Source organism: Epinephelus moara, chromosome 13 (assembly GCF_006386435.1).
Source record: "Epinephelus moara isolate mb chromosome 13, YSFRI_EMoa_1.0, whole genome shotgun sequence".
Lineage (NCBI taxonomy): Eukaryota > Metazoa > Chordata > Actinopteri > Perciformes > Serranidae > Epinephelus > Epinephelus moara.
The window spans coordinates 29,539,360-29,557,041 of NC_065518.1; the positions used below are offsets into that span (position 1 = coordinate 29,539,360).

At 41.2% G+C, this 17,682-nt stretch overlaps 1 protein-coding gene across 1 annotated transcript; it reads left to right on the forward strand.

Moving 5' to 3' along the window:
* The first annotated feature begins 604 nt into the window (after window positions 1-604).
* On the forward strand, window positions 605-4,311 carry LOC126399900 (protein Tob1-like). The gene is made up of 2 exons (XM_050060231.1): window positions 605-844; window positions 1,936-4,311. Exons 1-2 carry the CDS (start codon window positions 815-817, stop codon window positions 3,130-3,132), a joined length of 1,227 nt encoding a protein of 408 aa, XP_049916188.1. The 5' UTR covers window positions 605-814; the 3' UTR covers window positions 3,133-4,311.
* Window positions 4,312-17,682: the final 13,371 nt, after the last annotated feature.

Here is a 17,682-nt window from a genome sequence, read left to right on the forward strand (position 1 = left end):
GAGCAGGAACACAACCAGTGACAGGTGTGTCCCTCCGCCACAGTGACTATCTAGCTCTGTTTAACCCTGTAGTGGGAAGAGCAGAGGCAAATGAGGTTTCATTTCAATGTTGACTCTGGCTGGCAACAGTAATAATACAGACTACTGAGCGTTATCGTCACAATAGACTCCTTGTTCAGCCATAGGCTTCATGCATGACTGAGCACAACCTCTGAGCACAGAGGACCTTTTAAGGCTTGGCATCACATAAACAGACATGTCCAGACATGACAGTCTTTTACCCTTCAACCATGTTAGCGTTAGAATTTTTTCAGTGGTGCTACAAGAGTTATATTTTGCCCCAAATTGGGTTTTCAAATGATATTTTAGCCAAAACCTGCTCGCAAAAAATAGTCCGGAGCACATGAAAGGCAAACCACTACCGTAAATAGAACCCTGCGGTTGATTGAGCACAAAATCCTCCAATCACAGCGGTGGTGGCGGTGGTTGTCGATGACGCCGCCGCTCTTGGCCAATAGAAACACGTTACTGGGTGTTGACCTCTGTGAGCCGCATCACCACCTCCTCCATGTCCGTGGCGGAGGACTACTATATATACAAATCAGCCCAAGTTTTAAAGGGCAGAGTTGTAAAAACTCCCAGGCTGTGGGGAGTTCGCTTGCTAGCCTGTGAAACGGAATTTCTAAACCCCACAGAAGAAAAATCGCCTGGAGCATTATAAAGACACAGCGACGGCAACTTCATTTTGTATCTCCTTTAGAAAGAAACACTAGGCTGTAACGAGCAAAGCGTTTGCTGGAGCGGACTCTGGCTAATGCAAGGAGGATCTGTTGTGAATTTCCATGTAAGTAAATATTAACTTAATGTCGACATTACATTATTTTTTGTTTTCTGAAATAGGTGTGCATTATTTTGTTGATACCTTACGCTGTCACTCAGTGGTGTTTTTGAACATTAGTCTTACAGTCGAATATTCAGGCTGTAGCTTTAGCTAATTCAAATGCTACGTAGCTTGCTATCCTTCAACACGGTCGTTAGTCCTGATTAAAAGCGAATTTTCTGCTCTTCCGTCTGTTAACAGCAACGTTGCCATATTCTGTCCGTGTCCGTACGTTATATCTTTGACTTGCTTAACACTATGTCACCGTGAGGTAACACTGATAACCAGCCGGTCGAGCTAAACATTAACAGTATCTGGCTTCAAGATAGCTAGCAGGCTACATTTCTGTTCACACCCTTCATTAAGTTGGCCAGCTAATGCTAGTTGCTCGGCTATATCAGAGCCGAACGTGACCAGAAAGCAAGTCGTGGTTGTAGCGTTAACTATTTATTGTCACTGTCGTCACGCAATTGAACGAGTGTCTTTTTCTCTGTTGCAGAAAGGGGCTTTATGGTCGTGGTTAGACTTTGAATGTTGATTATGTAACAGCAGTTTTCGTCGCGAGCTCTACGTGCTCCTCTCACCCACTGTAGCTCCGTCGGTGCACGGGGAAAGCACTAGAATAGCCTTGTTAGGTTAATAAACATTCTCTCACATCGACGCACGAGGCAGGAGTTTTGCCTGAACATGTCCGTGTGCCAAAATGAGGCAATCGAAAATCATTCTGACTTGACACCTGCCATCAGATCCACCGCCCTCCGCAGAGGTCAACCGTGCTTGCGTATTTCTGTCACACTAGACCGCTGGGGAACACACACTGCTGACACTGTCTCTGAGTCAGTGGCCTCTGTTTATTTATAGCTGTTTATATTGTACAGCTGAGATACAGCACTGCTGTGGGGAGGAGGGAGTGGATGGTGAATAGGGAGTAATAGGAGCGAATACAGATGAAATGTCATTGATCATAATGGTGCTTAATTTGATATGTAATTTGATTTTGGCTTATACAAACAGCTTCATATACTTAATGCCTTTCTGTTTTTGCTCCCTTTCAGGATCCTAAACCTCACCCTGTTGCAGGAAGGATATTCATTTTGGCAACAAGCACTCAATCAGAGTTTTTTCATCAAACTGATCGCTGCTGCCGTGGAGGTTTTTGCAAGACTTGGAAAAAGCAACTCTGTGACAGAAAAAGAATCACCCTTGCCACTGAAGCAGCTATGCAGCTTGAAATTCAAGTAGCACTCAACTTTATTATTTCTTATTTATACAACAAACTCCCTCGACGACGTGTGAATATCTTCGGCGAAGAGCTCGAGAGGCAGCTGAAGAAAAAATATGAAGGCCACTGGTATCCGGATAAGCCATACAAAGGTTCAGGGTTCAGGTGCATCCATGTAGGGGAGAAGGTGGACCCTGTGGTGGAGCAGGCAGCCAAAGAGAGCGGGCTGGACATTGAAGACGTCCGGAATAATCTCCCTCAGGACCTTAGTGTGTGGATCGACCCATTTGAGGTTTCCTACCAGATTGGGGAGAAAGGACCGGTCAAGGTGCTATATGTGGATGATAACAATGAGAATGGGTCAGAGCTGGACAAAGAGATCAAGAACAGCTTTAATCCTGAGGCCCAGGTCTTCATGCCAATCAGCGACCCTGTTGGGGCTTCCTCAGAGTCCAGCTCCCCATCCCCTCCTTTCGGGCAGTCAGCTGCCGTGAGCCCCTCGTTCATGCCACGCTCCACCCAGCCCTTAACCTTCACCACTGCCACCTTTGCTGCCACCAAATTCGGCTCCACTAAGATGAAGAGCAGCGGCCGAGGCAACAACAACGCCAACAGCGGCAGTAGCAGCAAGGTGGCCCGCACCTCCCCTACCAATAACTTGGGTCTGAATGTCAACACCCTACTGAAGCAGAAAGCCATCTCCACCTCCATGCACTCACTGTACGGGCTGGGTCTGGGTCAGCAGCAGCAGCAGCAGCAGCAACAACAACAACAACAACAGAAGGCCTCTGCTCTCTCCCCTAATGCCAAGGAGTTTGTGTTCCCTAGCCTCCAGGGACAGGCCAGCCCTGGAGCCGTGTTCCCTGGGGAGAGCTCCCTGGGTCTGGGCCCCCTGCAGTACAACAATGCCTTTGACGTATTTGCGGCCTATGGAAGCCTCAACGACAAGTCCCTTATGGATGGCCTCAATTTCAGTCTGAGCAACATGCAGTATTCTAACCAGCAGTTCCAGCCAGTCATGGCTAACTAAACTCATCATCAAGATGTTATTTATGAATGATGGTGGCTCAAAGAGAAGGAAAAACAAAAACGCACACTTAGAAACTGGACTTTCAAGGATATAGTGTCTAGTCAGTCAAGCGCATGTGCCCAAGGGTGTTTTTACCGTGCCCCCTTGAGTTTGTTTCTACTAAAAGCTTGTTGTACAAACACATCCAAGCTTGGTTACTTCAATTCAACATGCATCATTGTTTTTCTTTTTCCTTTATGCCAACCAAGCACAAAATTTTTTACCATGTTGAGAAAATACTCCAAAAAAATGTAAAAGGAAAAAAAAAAAGTACAAGCTTCAAGTTTTGGCCTCTTACAGTATTTTACAGGTGGTAAGACAAGGCTGATTTTTATGAATTGGCACTACTAAGTGGGGTTACTTGGTCTTTTTCTAATTGTATAATTTAATTTAGTACAGAGTTTGTAAGATATCAGAGTATATATTGTTTCTATGACATGGTGTTGCATTTATATCTTTTTACTACTCCAGTGATCTGTGATGGCTGCAGCAGCTTTTCCTTATTTTTTTTTTCTTTTTTTAAAGATAATTGTTAAAGAAAACCATCTTTAAAAAAAAAAAAAAAAAAAAAAACATCAAATATTCTAAAGATTGTGTACAGAGTATTCCTTAGTGGTGGAATTCAAGTGTAGGAATATTTGCTTTTTTTCTGAAAGATGAATTGTATTTTCTGTTAAGAGGTAAAAAAGATTTTGCTATACAATGGACAAAATGTAATCGTATGAATATTAATTTTGTACCTACATTGTGCAAAAAAAAAAAAAAAAAAAATACATCAAATATTCTAAAGATTGTGTACAGAGTATTCCTTAGTGGTGGAATTCAAGTGTAGGAATATTTGCTTTTTTTCTGAAAGATGAATTGTATTTTCTGTTAAGAGGTAAAAAAGATTTTGCTATACAATGGACAAAATGTAATCGTATGAATATTAATTTTGTACCTACATTGTGCAATACTTGATAAAAAATACGGTATAACAAAGTATTTTGAGTCAGTGTCTTACATGTCAAGAGGGACTGAAATAGTTTATATTGTTAAGTTTGTATTAAATGCTTAAAAATTATATGCTTGTCTTTATTTTTTTTAATTTCATATTTGCACCCTGGTCTTTTTAATAAAATAAACTACAGTTGAACATGATCTGTTGGAAGCGGACTTATTTATTGCGTGTTTAAACACAACTGTGACTTGTTTTTTTTTATTTTTATTTTTTTATTAATATTTAACCAGTAGCAGACTTTGCCATTGGACAGTCCTCTGCCTGATTAGATAATAGTATTGATGGTCACATGCTAGGAGAATCCACTCTGTGTCATGCGGGCATCTTGTTAAAATGAAGACTTGACTCTGCAATCTATCTATGTGGCAACATAAGGCACGCAGCTTATGCACTGTAAACTTTGGCTCTGTTCAGGGTTGGAAGGTGGAGGTTACAGTCTCAGTAAGCCACGTGACATGATGGCTGTGAAGACAGGTGGAGAGCTATTTATGATGTGTCACTGTAGCAGTATGAACCATCACAGCTCATTCAGTCTGTCTTTGTTTATTTCAGGGCAGGTTTGTGTTGGTGTGCTGGTATGTTTACAGGCTTGAAAACATCAATTACAGTAACAGTACGGGAAAGTGTTGTAATCACACTGGTTGGCTATTATGGGCTTGGATGTCATGTGAAGGAAAGAGTGGAGTAAAGAACAAGCCAAACATTCACCAAGGTTTAGACATCCAACAGTGGAACTTGCCAAACACATCATCACGTTTGCAATTCTGTACGGCTCAAAGGTCTGAGGAGGAAATGGCTTGTGTGTTCTTATGCTCAAACAATTCCTCCTCCCTTCTTTGTCAAAGACTTGTTATGCACACAGAAATGTCATTATGACTAAACAAACCCAGCCAGCTAAACACACCTAGAGCCTGTCAAGAAATGCACGTGTGAATTTTCTTAAATGCCTGATCTAATGACAAACACTGTGCCCTTGTCGTTGTTGTGTTTTTACTTTAATTCTGTACATTTTATAATGCTGTATTTTGGTTTACCACTTTTATGAAAAAAAATCTAAATTAAGAACAGTGTATACCATTTCTGCAGTGGTGACAGAATGACTTGTATTTGAGTAAAAATGGCAATACAACAATACAAAAATGTAAAAAATACTCCATTCAAAGTCACACTTAAACAGAATACAGAGTTCTATGAGTTTAAAATAGCAAATGTACTCAAACTGCCTGTGTAGCTGATAGATTTTATATTATTATGAGGTAATACTGATGCATCAAAGCATAAGAGACATTTTGATGTTGTAGCTGGTTGACATGGAGATAGATTTAATGTTTTATACAGTTAGCCAGCTACAATGAATCTGAGGGTTTGAGAGATTATTAATGTGACAATTAAATCTGAAAAAAGCTGAATATTTAAAGGAGCGGTATACAACATTCAGGTCATTAATACAGCTGCAAAACACTATTTGCGATGTGACAATATAGTGGAGTAATGGCATCCTGAGCAGATTTTGAAGTCACGTTTCCTGTGTGTGTGTTTCAATCCGAGTATATCCCACTGGCTGGCTAATCGCCGCTCTTCAATGTGCTCGTACGGCGGTCACTGCCAATAGCGCTGTCCTGACCCACAGCATCGTCACAGAAACGGAGCCAATCCTTCGGTTCCTCCCACATTAACATCATCAGCTCTGTCAGCACTGTTGCTGTTGTTTGCGCTGTTAGCACTGTTAGCTGCTAGCTGCCTCCATGTTGAGAACTGTGTGCAGACAACCTGTGTTGCCATTTAAAGGAATATTTCAACATTTTGGACAGGATTCTCAGTTGCTTGCTTGCCCAGAAAGGGGTTTCCGTGTTTTCCAGGGTACTATGTTTCCCGGGTTCTATGTTCCCCACTTAACCCTGCAAAAAAGCTTCTATATTCCCCGCTTACACAAAAAGGGTTCTATGTTTCCTGCTTACACAAAAAGGGTTCTATGTTTCCCGCTTGGTTAAGCGGGCAACATAGAACCCTGGAAACATAGATACGCTCCTGCCAAGAAATGGAGTCAGCAGCAGGTTAATCTCTAAAGACAGATTCTGCAATCTACATTGTAGAATCTGTCGGCAGCCCTGTGTGAAAGACGACTAGAGAGGGGGGAGGGCGGGGCTTTGAGTCTGAACGATGCTGTGCTTTAGCCAATCACAATGGAGGGGGCGCGACCAAGACGTGCAGGTGTCCCCAGGAAATGTGTACCTACAGAAACAGCAAGCTCCGTGTCCATAGCGACCGCTCCAGTAATGCCGTCTCGTCAACGTGAAATTTTTTTTTTTTCCAACGGATGTCTTAGTTACAACATGGTTGAGCTAACTGGAGTAGTTTCATGTCGTATCTGGCAACGGGAGGCTTTTAACAGATGACGTCCTGATGTTAGCTTTGCTAACTGTCCCTGTCAGCTGTTAGCCCAGCTAATCTACGATAACCATATTAATTACGTGCACACAGAAATAGTAATGTTTGTTCAGTCATTGTGTTTATAGACTTAACAAACATCAGATTAGTCTACACGGTGATATAGTGACGTGAAAAATGTGAGATATGAGATATGTGAGCTAAACTCTGCTGGTTTTCTACCCGAAGTATTTGTAAACAACACGGTGATTGCCTGGGGGCACCGCCGGAAGTGAAGGGTGTGAGGCCCCTTCACTTACGGTTAGTCGAAAAACTCCGGGCTGTGCTTCCAGAGGTAAAGGAAGAAAATTTCACCGATGGATTTCCAGATTGGCAGCAGGTTAGCTTAGCTTAGCATAAAGAGGGGAAACAGCAGAAACAGTTGGCTGGCTCTGTCCGAAGGTAACAGCACCTCCAAAGCTCAGTAATAGAGTGCCAGGGCTGATGTCAAAACCCGGAAGTTTAGCATCGCGCTGGTTCCCGGAAGAGAAAGTGAATGTGATTTTTGCATTGTGTTTTGGATTATATCAGAAAATAAGCTCTGTGGCCAACACAAGTTTATGATACTTAGAGGTTTTGTTCAGCGAGATAATCTTCACATATGAACACCTTTCATACTGCATTTGAAGCTTAAATGCGATCGCCAGAAGTAAAAAGCTAACGTTAGGCTTTAATGGACTACATCACTACTCCACAATCACATGACTCTTAACGTCACCGCCACTAAGCTTTCAACTGATTTCGGCCGCTTTATTTTAAAAACATTGTATAATGGGGAAATCGGACTGTTTAAGCTAAATAAGAAGCTGTAATGGCGGACTGCCAGCACTCTCGCCTGTTCGGGGGTGATGACGTTTAATGTCCCCGACAGGGTTTGTCGTATTGAGCAACTTGTTAGCAACCGCCTTTTTTACGACACATAAAAGCTTCAAAATTCACAAGTAGGGTATTTACTGACGTGTTTTATGTCGTAAAACAAAACCTGAAACTCGCTTAAGCTTTTGTTAACCAAAGACCTTATTTGAGGTATTTTACCAAATTCCCATTCAAAACCGTATTGACTTTTAGACGAGAGAACCGCAAGTGCTAAAAGCGCTAATGGAGTTCTGGGTTTACTGGCACACTCTTTTGAAATTTTGTTTTTTTAGATGCACAAAAGTTATACCATGTGTTTGAATTTGAGTTTTTGTACAAACTCAACAGATGTGATGAAAGGTATCTCTCTTTTTTTCTTTAATATTTGGGCTATAATTAAATGAAGCCATGTAATTGGTTTAGAGGGGAAATGCCTTTTTGGTGAACCTGTAAACAATTCCTAGGCCCTGTTTAGACCTGATAACAAGTGGACAGCGCTAAGGACAAGTGTAAACAACCACTAAGACGCATTGTGATCCGATCACTCAAACCACTTGCCGAGGTGATGTGATCTGGGACGCATGTGACCACATATCTCTTGTAGTGTAAACACTAATGCGAGGACTACATCATCGGTGCAGGACATGTTGGTTGTTGTGGTGACAGCGCACTAATGCTCTATAACTTATCTGTTTTATATTGAGTTGAATGAAGTGTTGCGTGACCATCCATCGTTTTGCTCTATGGAAGGAGACATGTTGAATTCTGCTGACGGTGATATCTCCTTTTGCACACATTACCGCTAATGTGAGCAAGCATGCTACATAGCAGCTAGCAATAGTGTGGACGTACAGTACGAAATACAGTGCTGGAGTAAATGTATTTAGTTATTTAGCACCACTGCATTTCTGTATCATCATGTAGGTGTAGACAGTCATGGCTAAGGCCTTAGAAGTGTGTGTGTTGCAGCCTGTAGAAGTTAAAACACTTAATATGGCCTGGAAGTATACATCTACTTCTGAATTCTGTTTGCGGTAATCTAAATCTCAGTTTAGATTGGTGTGGCAAATAAATTGCTCAGAATCCCAGACGTTGCAAATGAATTCCTCTGGTGCTCAGGGGAGTAGCTGGCAGAGGATTAGATGGAAAAGCGATTTTTGCGAGTTGCGTTCCACCCTTGTAAGACACGGTTGCATTTAAAACATTCCTAGTTGATGCTGTGAATAATGCCAATGCCTTTGTGCATAAGGACACCAGTCTTTGCTTTCATAACTGGTTTCTTGTCAGGTAGCACACCCTTTGTAGTTAATTGTCCACAGCCTACACCTGTGCAGATTTACTTTGGATGAATTAAAGTGAATGTAATGTCAGTATGGTATGTTGGTACTAAGGTGCATATCCAGGCAGTCGCTATTTCTGGAACTTAACTTCCCAAACCAAAGTCCATTTCACATTGTGTGCACTGCTGTAATTAACTGGGTCGGTCTGTACCAGATAAAACTATTTTAGTCCTCATCCCAAATTGTCACTTTTCAATAGAAGTCTTGCAAGCCTTGCAGTCCGAGTGGAAAACTATATTAGAAGCACTCACACATATTCACACTCTGACACACACAGTTCCACATGACCACCTCAGCTCTCTGGGATAAACAGGCCCACAGATGGTCTGGTGTCACACCAGCTGGGAGACTCCCAGGGTGTGGGGTGTTGCCTTGCTGTGACTCCATCTTGTCTGTTCCAGAGTGTGCTCTCCTGCTCTCCCCTTGCTTCAGAGAGATACATTCCTGACATGAGCTTCACATATTACACACAGGACCTTATCATACCGTATCTCTCATACGCCCAGTAGTGTTAGTGTGCTAAACAGGCAGGACTTGTGTTTGTTCTGAAGGTTGTTTCTCAGCCAAGGCAAGTGCTGTGTTTAAAGCTGCAAAGAATATCTATGGAAGCAAAGACATGCCATAATAACTTGAATTTTATAGATAGCTCATTATGAAATTTAATCACAGTGCTAAGATTTAAGTTAAACATTCTTCGAGAGTTAGATGAGAAGATTCCACTCTTATGTCTGTACAGCCTGGTCTCTCTCCCAACCTGTTAAATACCAACACTTGGTCAGTGGCCTTCGGCATCAGACACAGAGGCACAAAGGCACCCTTTAGAGGTGGTAAAACATGCACCGGGCAGTGGCATTTTTTGACATTTAGGGCAACAACTAAAGCATCAGGAGCAAGATAGTCTGTATGGGGTGGGTGGGAGGGAAGTTGGATTGGTCAAATAAACTCTTTCATTCAGGAGACTGTAGTTTGTCTACCATGTGAAACCAAAAGCATATCAAATTATTTTAATAACAACAGTGTACTAGTATGTGTATCATGCTATGCTAGTGTATGTCATGTGAAACATGGCATGTGACATTACATTACCTTATGGTGCGTTCGTTTTGTACTTGGAAGTCGGAAGTCGGAAGTGGGAATGACGTCACCTCCGAGTTGACAACAGTTTTTGCATTCTAGTTGACAACAGTGGACAAGTCGGAAAAAAACATGGACGCCCGCAAGAAAGCCTTTGTTGCCCTTGCACTTTCGGAGTATAAACAGCTTCAAAACCATCATGCACTTCAACTGATGAACGCTGCAGATGAGGCTGACCAAATGTAAAACAAATAAGATAAAATTGCTATAAACAGTACTCTAGCAGAGTGTTTTCTCACTATTTGTGTGACCGGGAGCCATCTTGAATCGAAAAGTAAGTCGGGGTTGATGCGGTTGCTCTGAGCTTTAAACTTCTGACTGGGAACTGGGAATTTCCGACCTCTGAGTACAAAACAAATGCACCATTAGTAACAAGTTCTAAACCTAACCACATATCTTGTTGCTTAAACTTAATAGCTTAATAAGTACTTTTTTTACCTACTTTGTTTATTTTGAAAAGAGACTGTATGCATTTAACGAGCAGAAACTGTACATTTCCTGTGAATACAGAAGTTTATTTTGAAAAGACACAATGCATGTAACAAGTGTGAATGGACACGCTGTTCCTGTGCATCCAAAACTGACCCAGGAGGGTACCTAGAGCGTCCACTGCAACAAGCATCAGTATATGGCTTGTTGGGAGTGAGAATGGGTGGGTCTGTATGATAAATATGAAGCTTCAGTTAGCATCCAGTTAGCTTAGCTTAGCTTAAAAAAAATGGGCCTAGCCTGGCTCTGTTTAGAGGTTACAGAATTCTCCCACCAGCATATCTAGAGCTAGCAAGGAAAGACAGTAATTATTAGAATTTTAAAAATAACTGAATATTTAATTGCAGAATTTAACAACAGTGTTTCCATTTGAAGGAATCGTTTTTGTAAAGTATGCTTCATCACTTTCTTTCCAAGAAATGGATGAGAAGAACAATGCCACTCTCATTTCTGAAAAAGAAATAAGAGTGAGCAGCCGGTTAGCTTAGCGTAGCATAGGGCAGAGCATATTGAAATCATGATATGAGACTAGGTATTGTCTTAGATTTTGGATATCATAATATTCTAAGTGTTGTCTTTTCTTGGTATTAATGGCTGCATTACAGTAAAGTGATGTAATTTTCTGAACTTACCAGACTGTTCTAGCTGTTCAATTATTTTCCTTTACCCACTCAGTCATTATATTCACATTACTGACGATTATAAATCAAAAAATGTAACTGTAAATATTTTGTTAAAATACCAGTAGTAAACCCTATATATATTTTTTGCAATATCATTATTGAGGTATTTAGTCAAAAAATGTAATTTTTGATTTTCTCCACATCGACCAGGGCTAGCTTAGCTTAAAGATTGGAAACAGGGAGAAACAGCCTGGCATTGTCTGAAGGTAACAAAATTTACTTATCAGTACCTCTAAAGCTCACTAATTAAGATCTTGTTGTTTTTTTAAAGTTGCATAATTACCTACTGGAAATTAAAGAATAAGTCATTTAAACCTCATGAATTTCGACAGATTGTTCACTTAAAGAAATATTTTAATGGAATAACTTTAGTATAATTTAAATTTCAGCAGGTATAGTCCAACATTTTAGAAATACACTTATTTCCTCTCTTGGAGGGAAGATTGATATCATGCTCATATCTGAACCCTAAATATGAAGCTGCATATAATTACTGAGGCAAACTGCTGTGGAAAGAATCCTGTCGCCTCATTGGCAGACTTTTTTTTTTCACTTGTTCAAACAAGCGCACATTTTAAGCCTCAATTTGAAGATCCAAATGGCTGATATGCTGTAAACACAGTGTTTACAAGGCAAAGGGCAGGCCAGAGTGAGTCATCCTAAAGTGCAGATGATACATTTCAATTGTGTTTTAACACAGTGCTGCGTATCACAAGGCTTTCAGCAAGGACAGATGGGTCCAAGTATTTCAGCATGATGCCAGGGAACACAGAGGAGCTGGGAGGGAAATCCAGCATGTTTTGGATTGTAGTTGATACCAGATGAGGATTTTGGATCAGTAGGCCAGAGGTGAAACACGTAGTATAGCATAGAATCGTGAAAGAAAATGACGCGTTTTCCATCTTGTCGTAAAATGTCAAAAGGTGCTGGTATAGGTTTTGACCTTGATCAACACTCACACTTCTATATTAAGCCTCTGATCAGAGCTGAACGTTAGGAAGTGAGGTTAGCACCTGTTCCTGGTTATTGAGTTTGGCATGTACAGTATGGCCAGTGACATTTCTGAAGCTCGTGGGCCAGAGATACCGCCACACGAGCGGGAAGCACATCTGCAATTTAAGGAAGCTCAACATTTCACTTGATTGAAAGAGAAAAAAAGAGGACCAGAGAGAGGGGAAAGATAAAGAGGATAAAAAAAAAAGCCCCGTCCAGTCTGTGTTATTCGCTGATAAACCCGGAGCTGAGACTTTAATGAATACAGGCTGTGCTGTGTTTGGCCAGAGCAGAACCTCAGTCAGTTGCTGCTTTCAAGTGCTGCCAAGTCATTTTAGTGGGGATCATCCATTCGACCCTATTCTTATTCCAAGCCAGACAATCATTCAACCTAAAAGCACCACATCTCAGCAATATGGAGTCATAATCCATATTTCATTGTGGCTCTATAAGCTTGAGAGGAAAAGAAAGAGTTGGATGTATTGTTGCTGTTGCGCTCTCTGTCTCTCTCTCTCTCTCTCTCTCTCTCTGTCTCTCTCTCTCTCTCTCTCTCTCTCTCTCTCCTCCTCTGCCTCTCTGTCTCTGTTTGTTTTGGTTTGAAGGCGCAGTTGAAGGTTACAGTACCGAAAGGGTGTTGCACACTTCAATAGGTTTAAAAATAGACCTTGCAGGGTTTCTGCGTCATCGTAGGAGAATCCTCGCCGCTCATACTACCCCTCCTCCCTCCTCCTCCCACCAGCCAACCATGCCTGACTTCACAGCAGGGACTACGACTATGCAAATAAGGCATGGAAGAATTCTTTCCTCTAGCACCTGCATCATAACCTGCGCTGACGTAACGCCTAAAGAGGAACGAATACCCTTTTGAGGAACCTGGGTGGGTCCTGCTCTAGAGTTATGTAGGTACCCTGCCCTCTCAAGTCAGAGGCATGAAGAGAAGCTGGAAAAGCAGGCATGTCTGCAGGAAGAAAAGTGCAAAAATAAAAAAGACAAAGGACAAAGGAGTGAGATACACAGATGTTTTTTGCCGACTACACTGATGGCAAACCATGTAGCCATGACAACACATTTCCTTCACCTTTTCATTCTGATAATGGCTTGCTGAAGCAGAAAGGAGTGCACTAGCTGTTGAATTAGGTCTGGGCAATTCACCAAAGGCAAATAAATGCACTGAAAATGTTTTGCCTTCACAGGTATAACCTTGTTTATTGTGTAGAGGGGTTGCGCAAGCACTTAAGGGTCTCTCAGGTATTGGCTCCTATTATTATTATTATATAGTTTATATATTATATATAAAGATAATTAGTGGGAAAGTGGCAGTTTAAGGAGTTTCCACAGATCTCTCTACTGCAGCTACATGTTTGAGCTGTGAGACATCAGTTTCTTATATTCATGTAGCTACATGCTAACATCAGGCAAACATGTTACCTCAGTTGCTGATTCTTAATGATTTTGGATCATATTCCTGTTGGAACATGTTTGGTTATGTTCAGAAGCTTACACTGGAGATTTTTTATGACAGAAAGTGCTGGTATTCTCTGCTACAGTCATTTCTCCGGCTGCAATAAAGGTGCAGAGATGGCAAGATATGGAAGACCTGGAAGTACTGACCAATCAGAGCAGACTGGGCTTTTTTGGTAGACTGGGTCAAAGAGATGGGCGCAAAAACAGAGTGTTTTGGTCAATTTGTGAATACAGGTGTTTCAGTACAGACTGTTTGAAGAAAATGAATTGTTTTTTGACCATAGAAGACAGACAAAATACAAGTATGAACCTGAAAATGAACATAATGGATCCCTTCTAATCTGAAAAAAAAAGACTTGATGCTCCTGTCAGGTGGCATTAATAGTACCTTTACAAGAATTCATGTAAATCAAACACTGACATATTGAGAAAGTCAAAGTCAGGGACAGAGGATACAAAAAGTTTAGCACTGATATTTTAATCATTAATTTACATCTGATTTACATCACAGATTGGACAAAAAAACCTTTTTGGAAATTTTAGAGATTGATTAGTGAAGAAGAATAAGTCAATAATGAAAAGTAACTCAGTTGCAGCCCCAGTTGTAACACACTTTCAATATGATGTACACCTATGAAAGTAATACAGTGTAACATTTTCAGATGATGTGATCTGTAACTTGGGTTAACTCACCTGTCAGCCTTTAAGAGATTTTAGAGACTGCTTCTGTGACATTTCAGCCACAGGATGGTGTCTATACCATTAAATATTCACTGAGGTCTTCTTGAGCTGAGGTGCATTTGTATGGTTTCTATGGCAGCCACAATCCAATGAGAGGTCTTCATCCTTGGTCCAAAATGTTGTACCCGAACCACAATGGACCCAGGAAATTCATTACAAAATCTAATATATATGCTCTACCCATTTTTGTCCAGCGCATATCCAAGAGGAGAAAGATGGGTGTCGACGATGTCGATGTGTTGGAAGATGTGTTGGATTTCAGGTATTTTATGGACCCAACAATCCCACTTATTAAAATTGCTACCAAAAAATGCCGTTCTAATGCTAAAAACGTTCATCATGTTAGACACAACATATTTTTCTTTCCCATCTTACTGTAAATAGTGTTAAATAATATTCCAGATGTCTATTTTTTATTTTACTTTATTTTATTGTCACTTATGTTGTTGTTGTTGTTGTTGTGCTGTAACGCATTAATTTACCCAGCTTGGATCAACAAAGTACGTGAGGTTATGATCAGCGCAGATCATGGGTATTCTCGGATCTATTTGGGTGTCACACATAATGACAAACAATAGAGTGGGACCATACCATGACCCATTTGACCATAATAAAATGTGGACCCAAACCTCTACAGATCCTGGATTGGGTCTTTGGTCGAAGGGTTCGGGTAGACCTGTCAAGACTTCTAACTCCAGTTGGGCCTTGCTTGATGGTGTGTTGGAGACTGAGAGTAGGAGTTAATGGAGATTGGTTTGGTGTAATACATCTCTCTTTCACACCACTCCGATATCTCTCCCTCTCTATTCCCGACTCATCCAAACCCCATCATTCTCTCCAGAGCCTGGGAAGTTTCTCCTGTATTTGATGTTCTCCGTCTGTGTAATTTAATCTCAGTGATTCCCTGCAGCTCTCTCCGACCATAAACCTCTGCTCTAATAATAGGAAGCCCAGGCACAGTCTCCTCTCTAATCTCTGCCTCTCTGTGTGGATGTTTGTGTGTAACTGCTCTTGCCTCTGCACCATAGAGATAAGGCTGCATTTGTTTTGGCCAGGCTAACTTTCACTCACAAATTGCAACAGTGATACAGAATCAGGAAAGAGGGAGCGAGGTAGGAACGGGTGGATAATTTAAGGAATACCAGACCCTTGAACCATTCATGTGTAGTGCTGTGCTGTGCAGACTCTCTATTGTGTGTGCTTTCAGGAGACGGATACAGCACAAGTACATGGCACCAGTGTTAGGTGCAGCATTAAGGCATGAGAGAGGAATTTAAGTTAACTGATTAAACCATTAAGTAATGGTTCTGTTGGCTTTCAAAGTTCTGTCATATGTGTCCGGAGAGGCCTGCTTCCCACACTCAGCTGGGTAAGAATTAAAATGTGTCTTCCAAACAAAGTTTTCTCATGCTTTTTTTCTAGTTACATGGAACTTAAAACAGATACATCTCTTTGGATAAACAGCATCCATGATGAGCTGTAGGCCAGCATTTGATGAAAGCATCATCACATTGGGATTTTGGAAGGTTTGAATATCCTGCTCTCTTACTTGATGTTAAACCCCTACCCTGAACAGAGATTGTCTGCCTGTGAAGCTTTGGATTCAGCCACATGCCCAAGCACTGTGTGCTGGGCGCTCAAATGATTTTTGGGGGATTGGGTGGCATCTTATTGCCTTTCTAAAATGTAAATCAAAAGAGCAAACAAAGCTAAAACTAAGCTAACAGTGTTTTTCTCTGTTGTGCCATAAACTGCGAACATTAGCTTACTGGCTATGTAACTAGCTTAAAATTTACAGTAAGCTTTACTTCCAAGGCCAGACAGCACTTACACTATTTCGTGGGGTTACAGGTTATGTAAGAATAAGGCCCCTCCAGCATGGACACATCCATCATCTGAGAGCCAAGATGCTACATGAGAGTTTGGCCTAATGTTAGGCTAATATGTCCCGCTCTTTACTGGGTTTGAGAATTAAATACTTCAGCAACAAGGCAAGAGTTGTTTTTGGGGATACAGTTGCGTTTGTAAAATGTCCAAGTCCAGCTTTTGTGTTGCTGTTCAAGTATGTTTGCCTACAGCAAGCATCCAAACATGGTTGTATTTGAACCAAAATAACACTTTCATTACATTTTGACAATACTGCACTATAATCATAGCTCTAACAAGCTACAAGAACAACATGTCTTCTGCATTAGGTGGGGAGTGTGCTTACTTAGGACAGGTAGGTAGCTGTAGCCTAAACCTTTCAGCTTTATATCATTTAAGCAGCCATTAAGTGCACATTCAAGATCCTTTTACAGGGTTCTGTAATGAGAACAGTTTTCAACCAACGTATTGAGTTATTAGCTAGCTTTAGCCAATAAAATCTGTGGGACTGCCCATTGTTCCGATGGTCCGAAATTCCAAAGTCCGAAAAATGTCCCACTGAACTAAATGCCGATTTCTCTCAAAGCTCATTATCCCAAAAACAAATGCCTATCCTGAAATCAGGTTTGTCAGAAAATACACACTCCCTGCAGTTAGACAATCACCAGAAAATAATATTCAGTTTGTATGTTTATGTAAACCATGGATATGTTACGATTGTCAACAACTCTGGTGTTTGGTTAGCTTAAGGAACAAAAGAATAGTTGGAAGAAGAAAATGTTTTGGCTCAAAACACCTATGTTTGATGGCACAAAAGTCGCTTAAAAAGCTGGTATGGGTTGGTGAAAAGCACCTGGGTTCAGTGGCTAACTCTGGGAAGGGTCGGTAAAAACACCCGCGATTGGTGGCTCAAATGCTGCTGGGAAAATGGAGCTAACTGCGGGACCTTGGCGTTTGTTTTCGCAGTGGGTGTCTGTTTTTCTGATTGAAATGTGCTTCTGTTCCAATGGGACATTTTTTGTACTAATATGGCTTTAGAATTTTGGGCCATTGGAACAATTATCATGGCACCTAAAATCTGCTAGTTACAGCTGTCATATCAAATGACAAGTGAGAACATTGGCTTGAAATGAGAAGCCTGTTTTTGTCTACTTATGAAATTAAGGACCAATTTTTTTAAACTAACTAAATCTGTCCCTGTTATCAGTGTGAACTTTGTACAGTGCAGCACTAGTACGTATAGCTTTAGGCATAGCAACAGTAACTAAGCGGGGCAGGGTTCAGTTATCAGCAGTTTATAAGCTTCCAGATCACCTCCTGTGTGTGTCAAATGAAAGGGGTGGATGAATTTCAGTACTGTGTGCTGTTGCCATGTGTTTCTGTATGTGACGTATGTATAGACAGAAAGGGAACCACCCCAAGATGACTCATCACTGAAGAACTCTGTCCGATACACGGAGGCCAGTCAGTCAGTTGCTCCGAGGAATATTAAGAAAACCATCCATCAATGCTCCTCTGC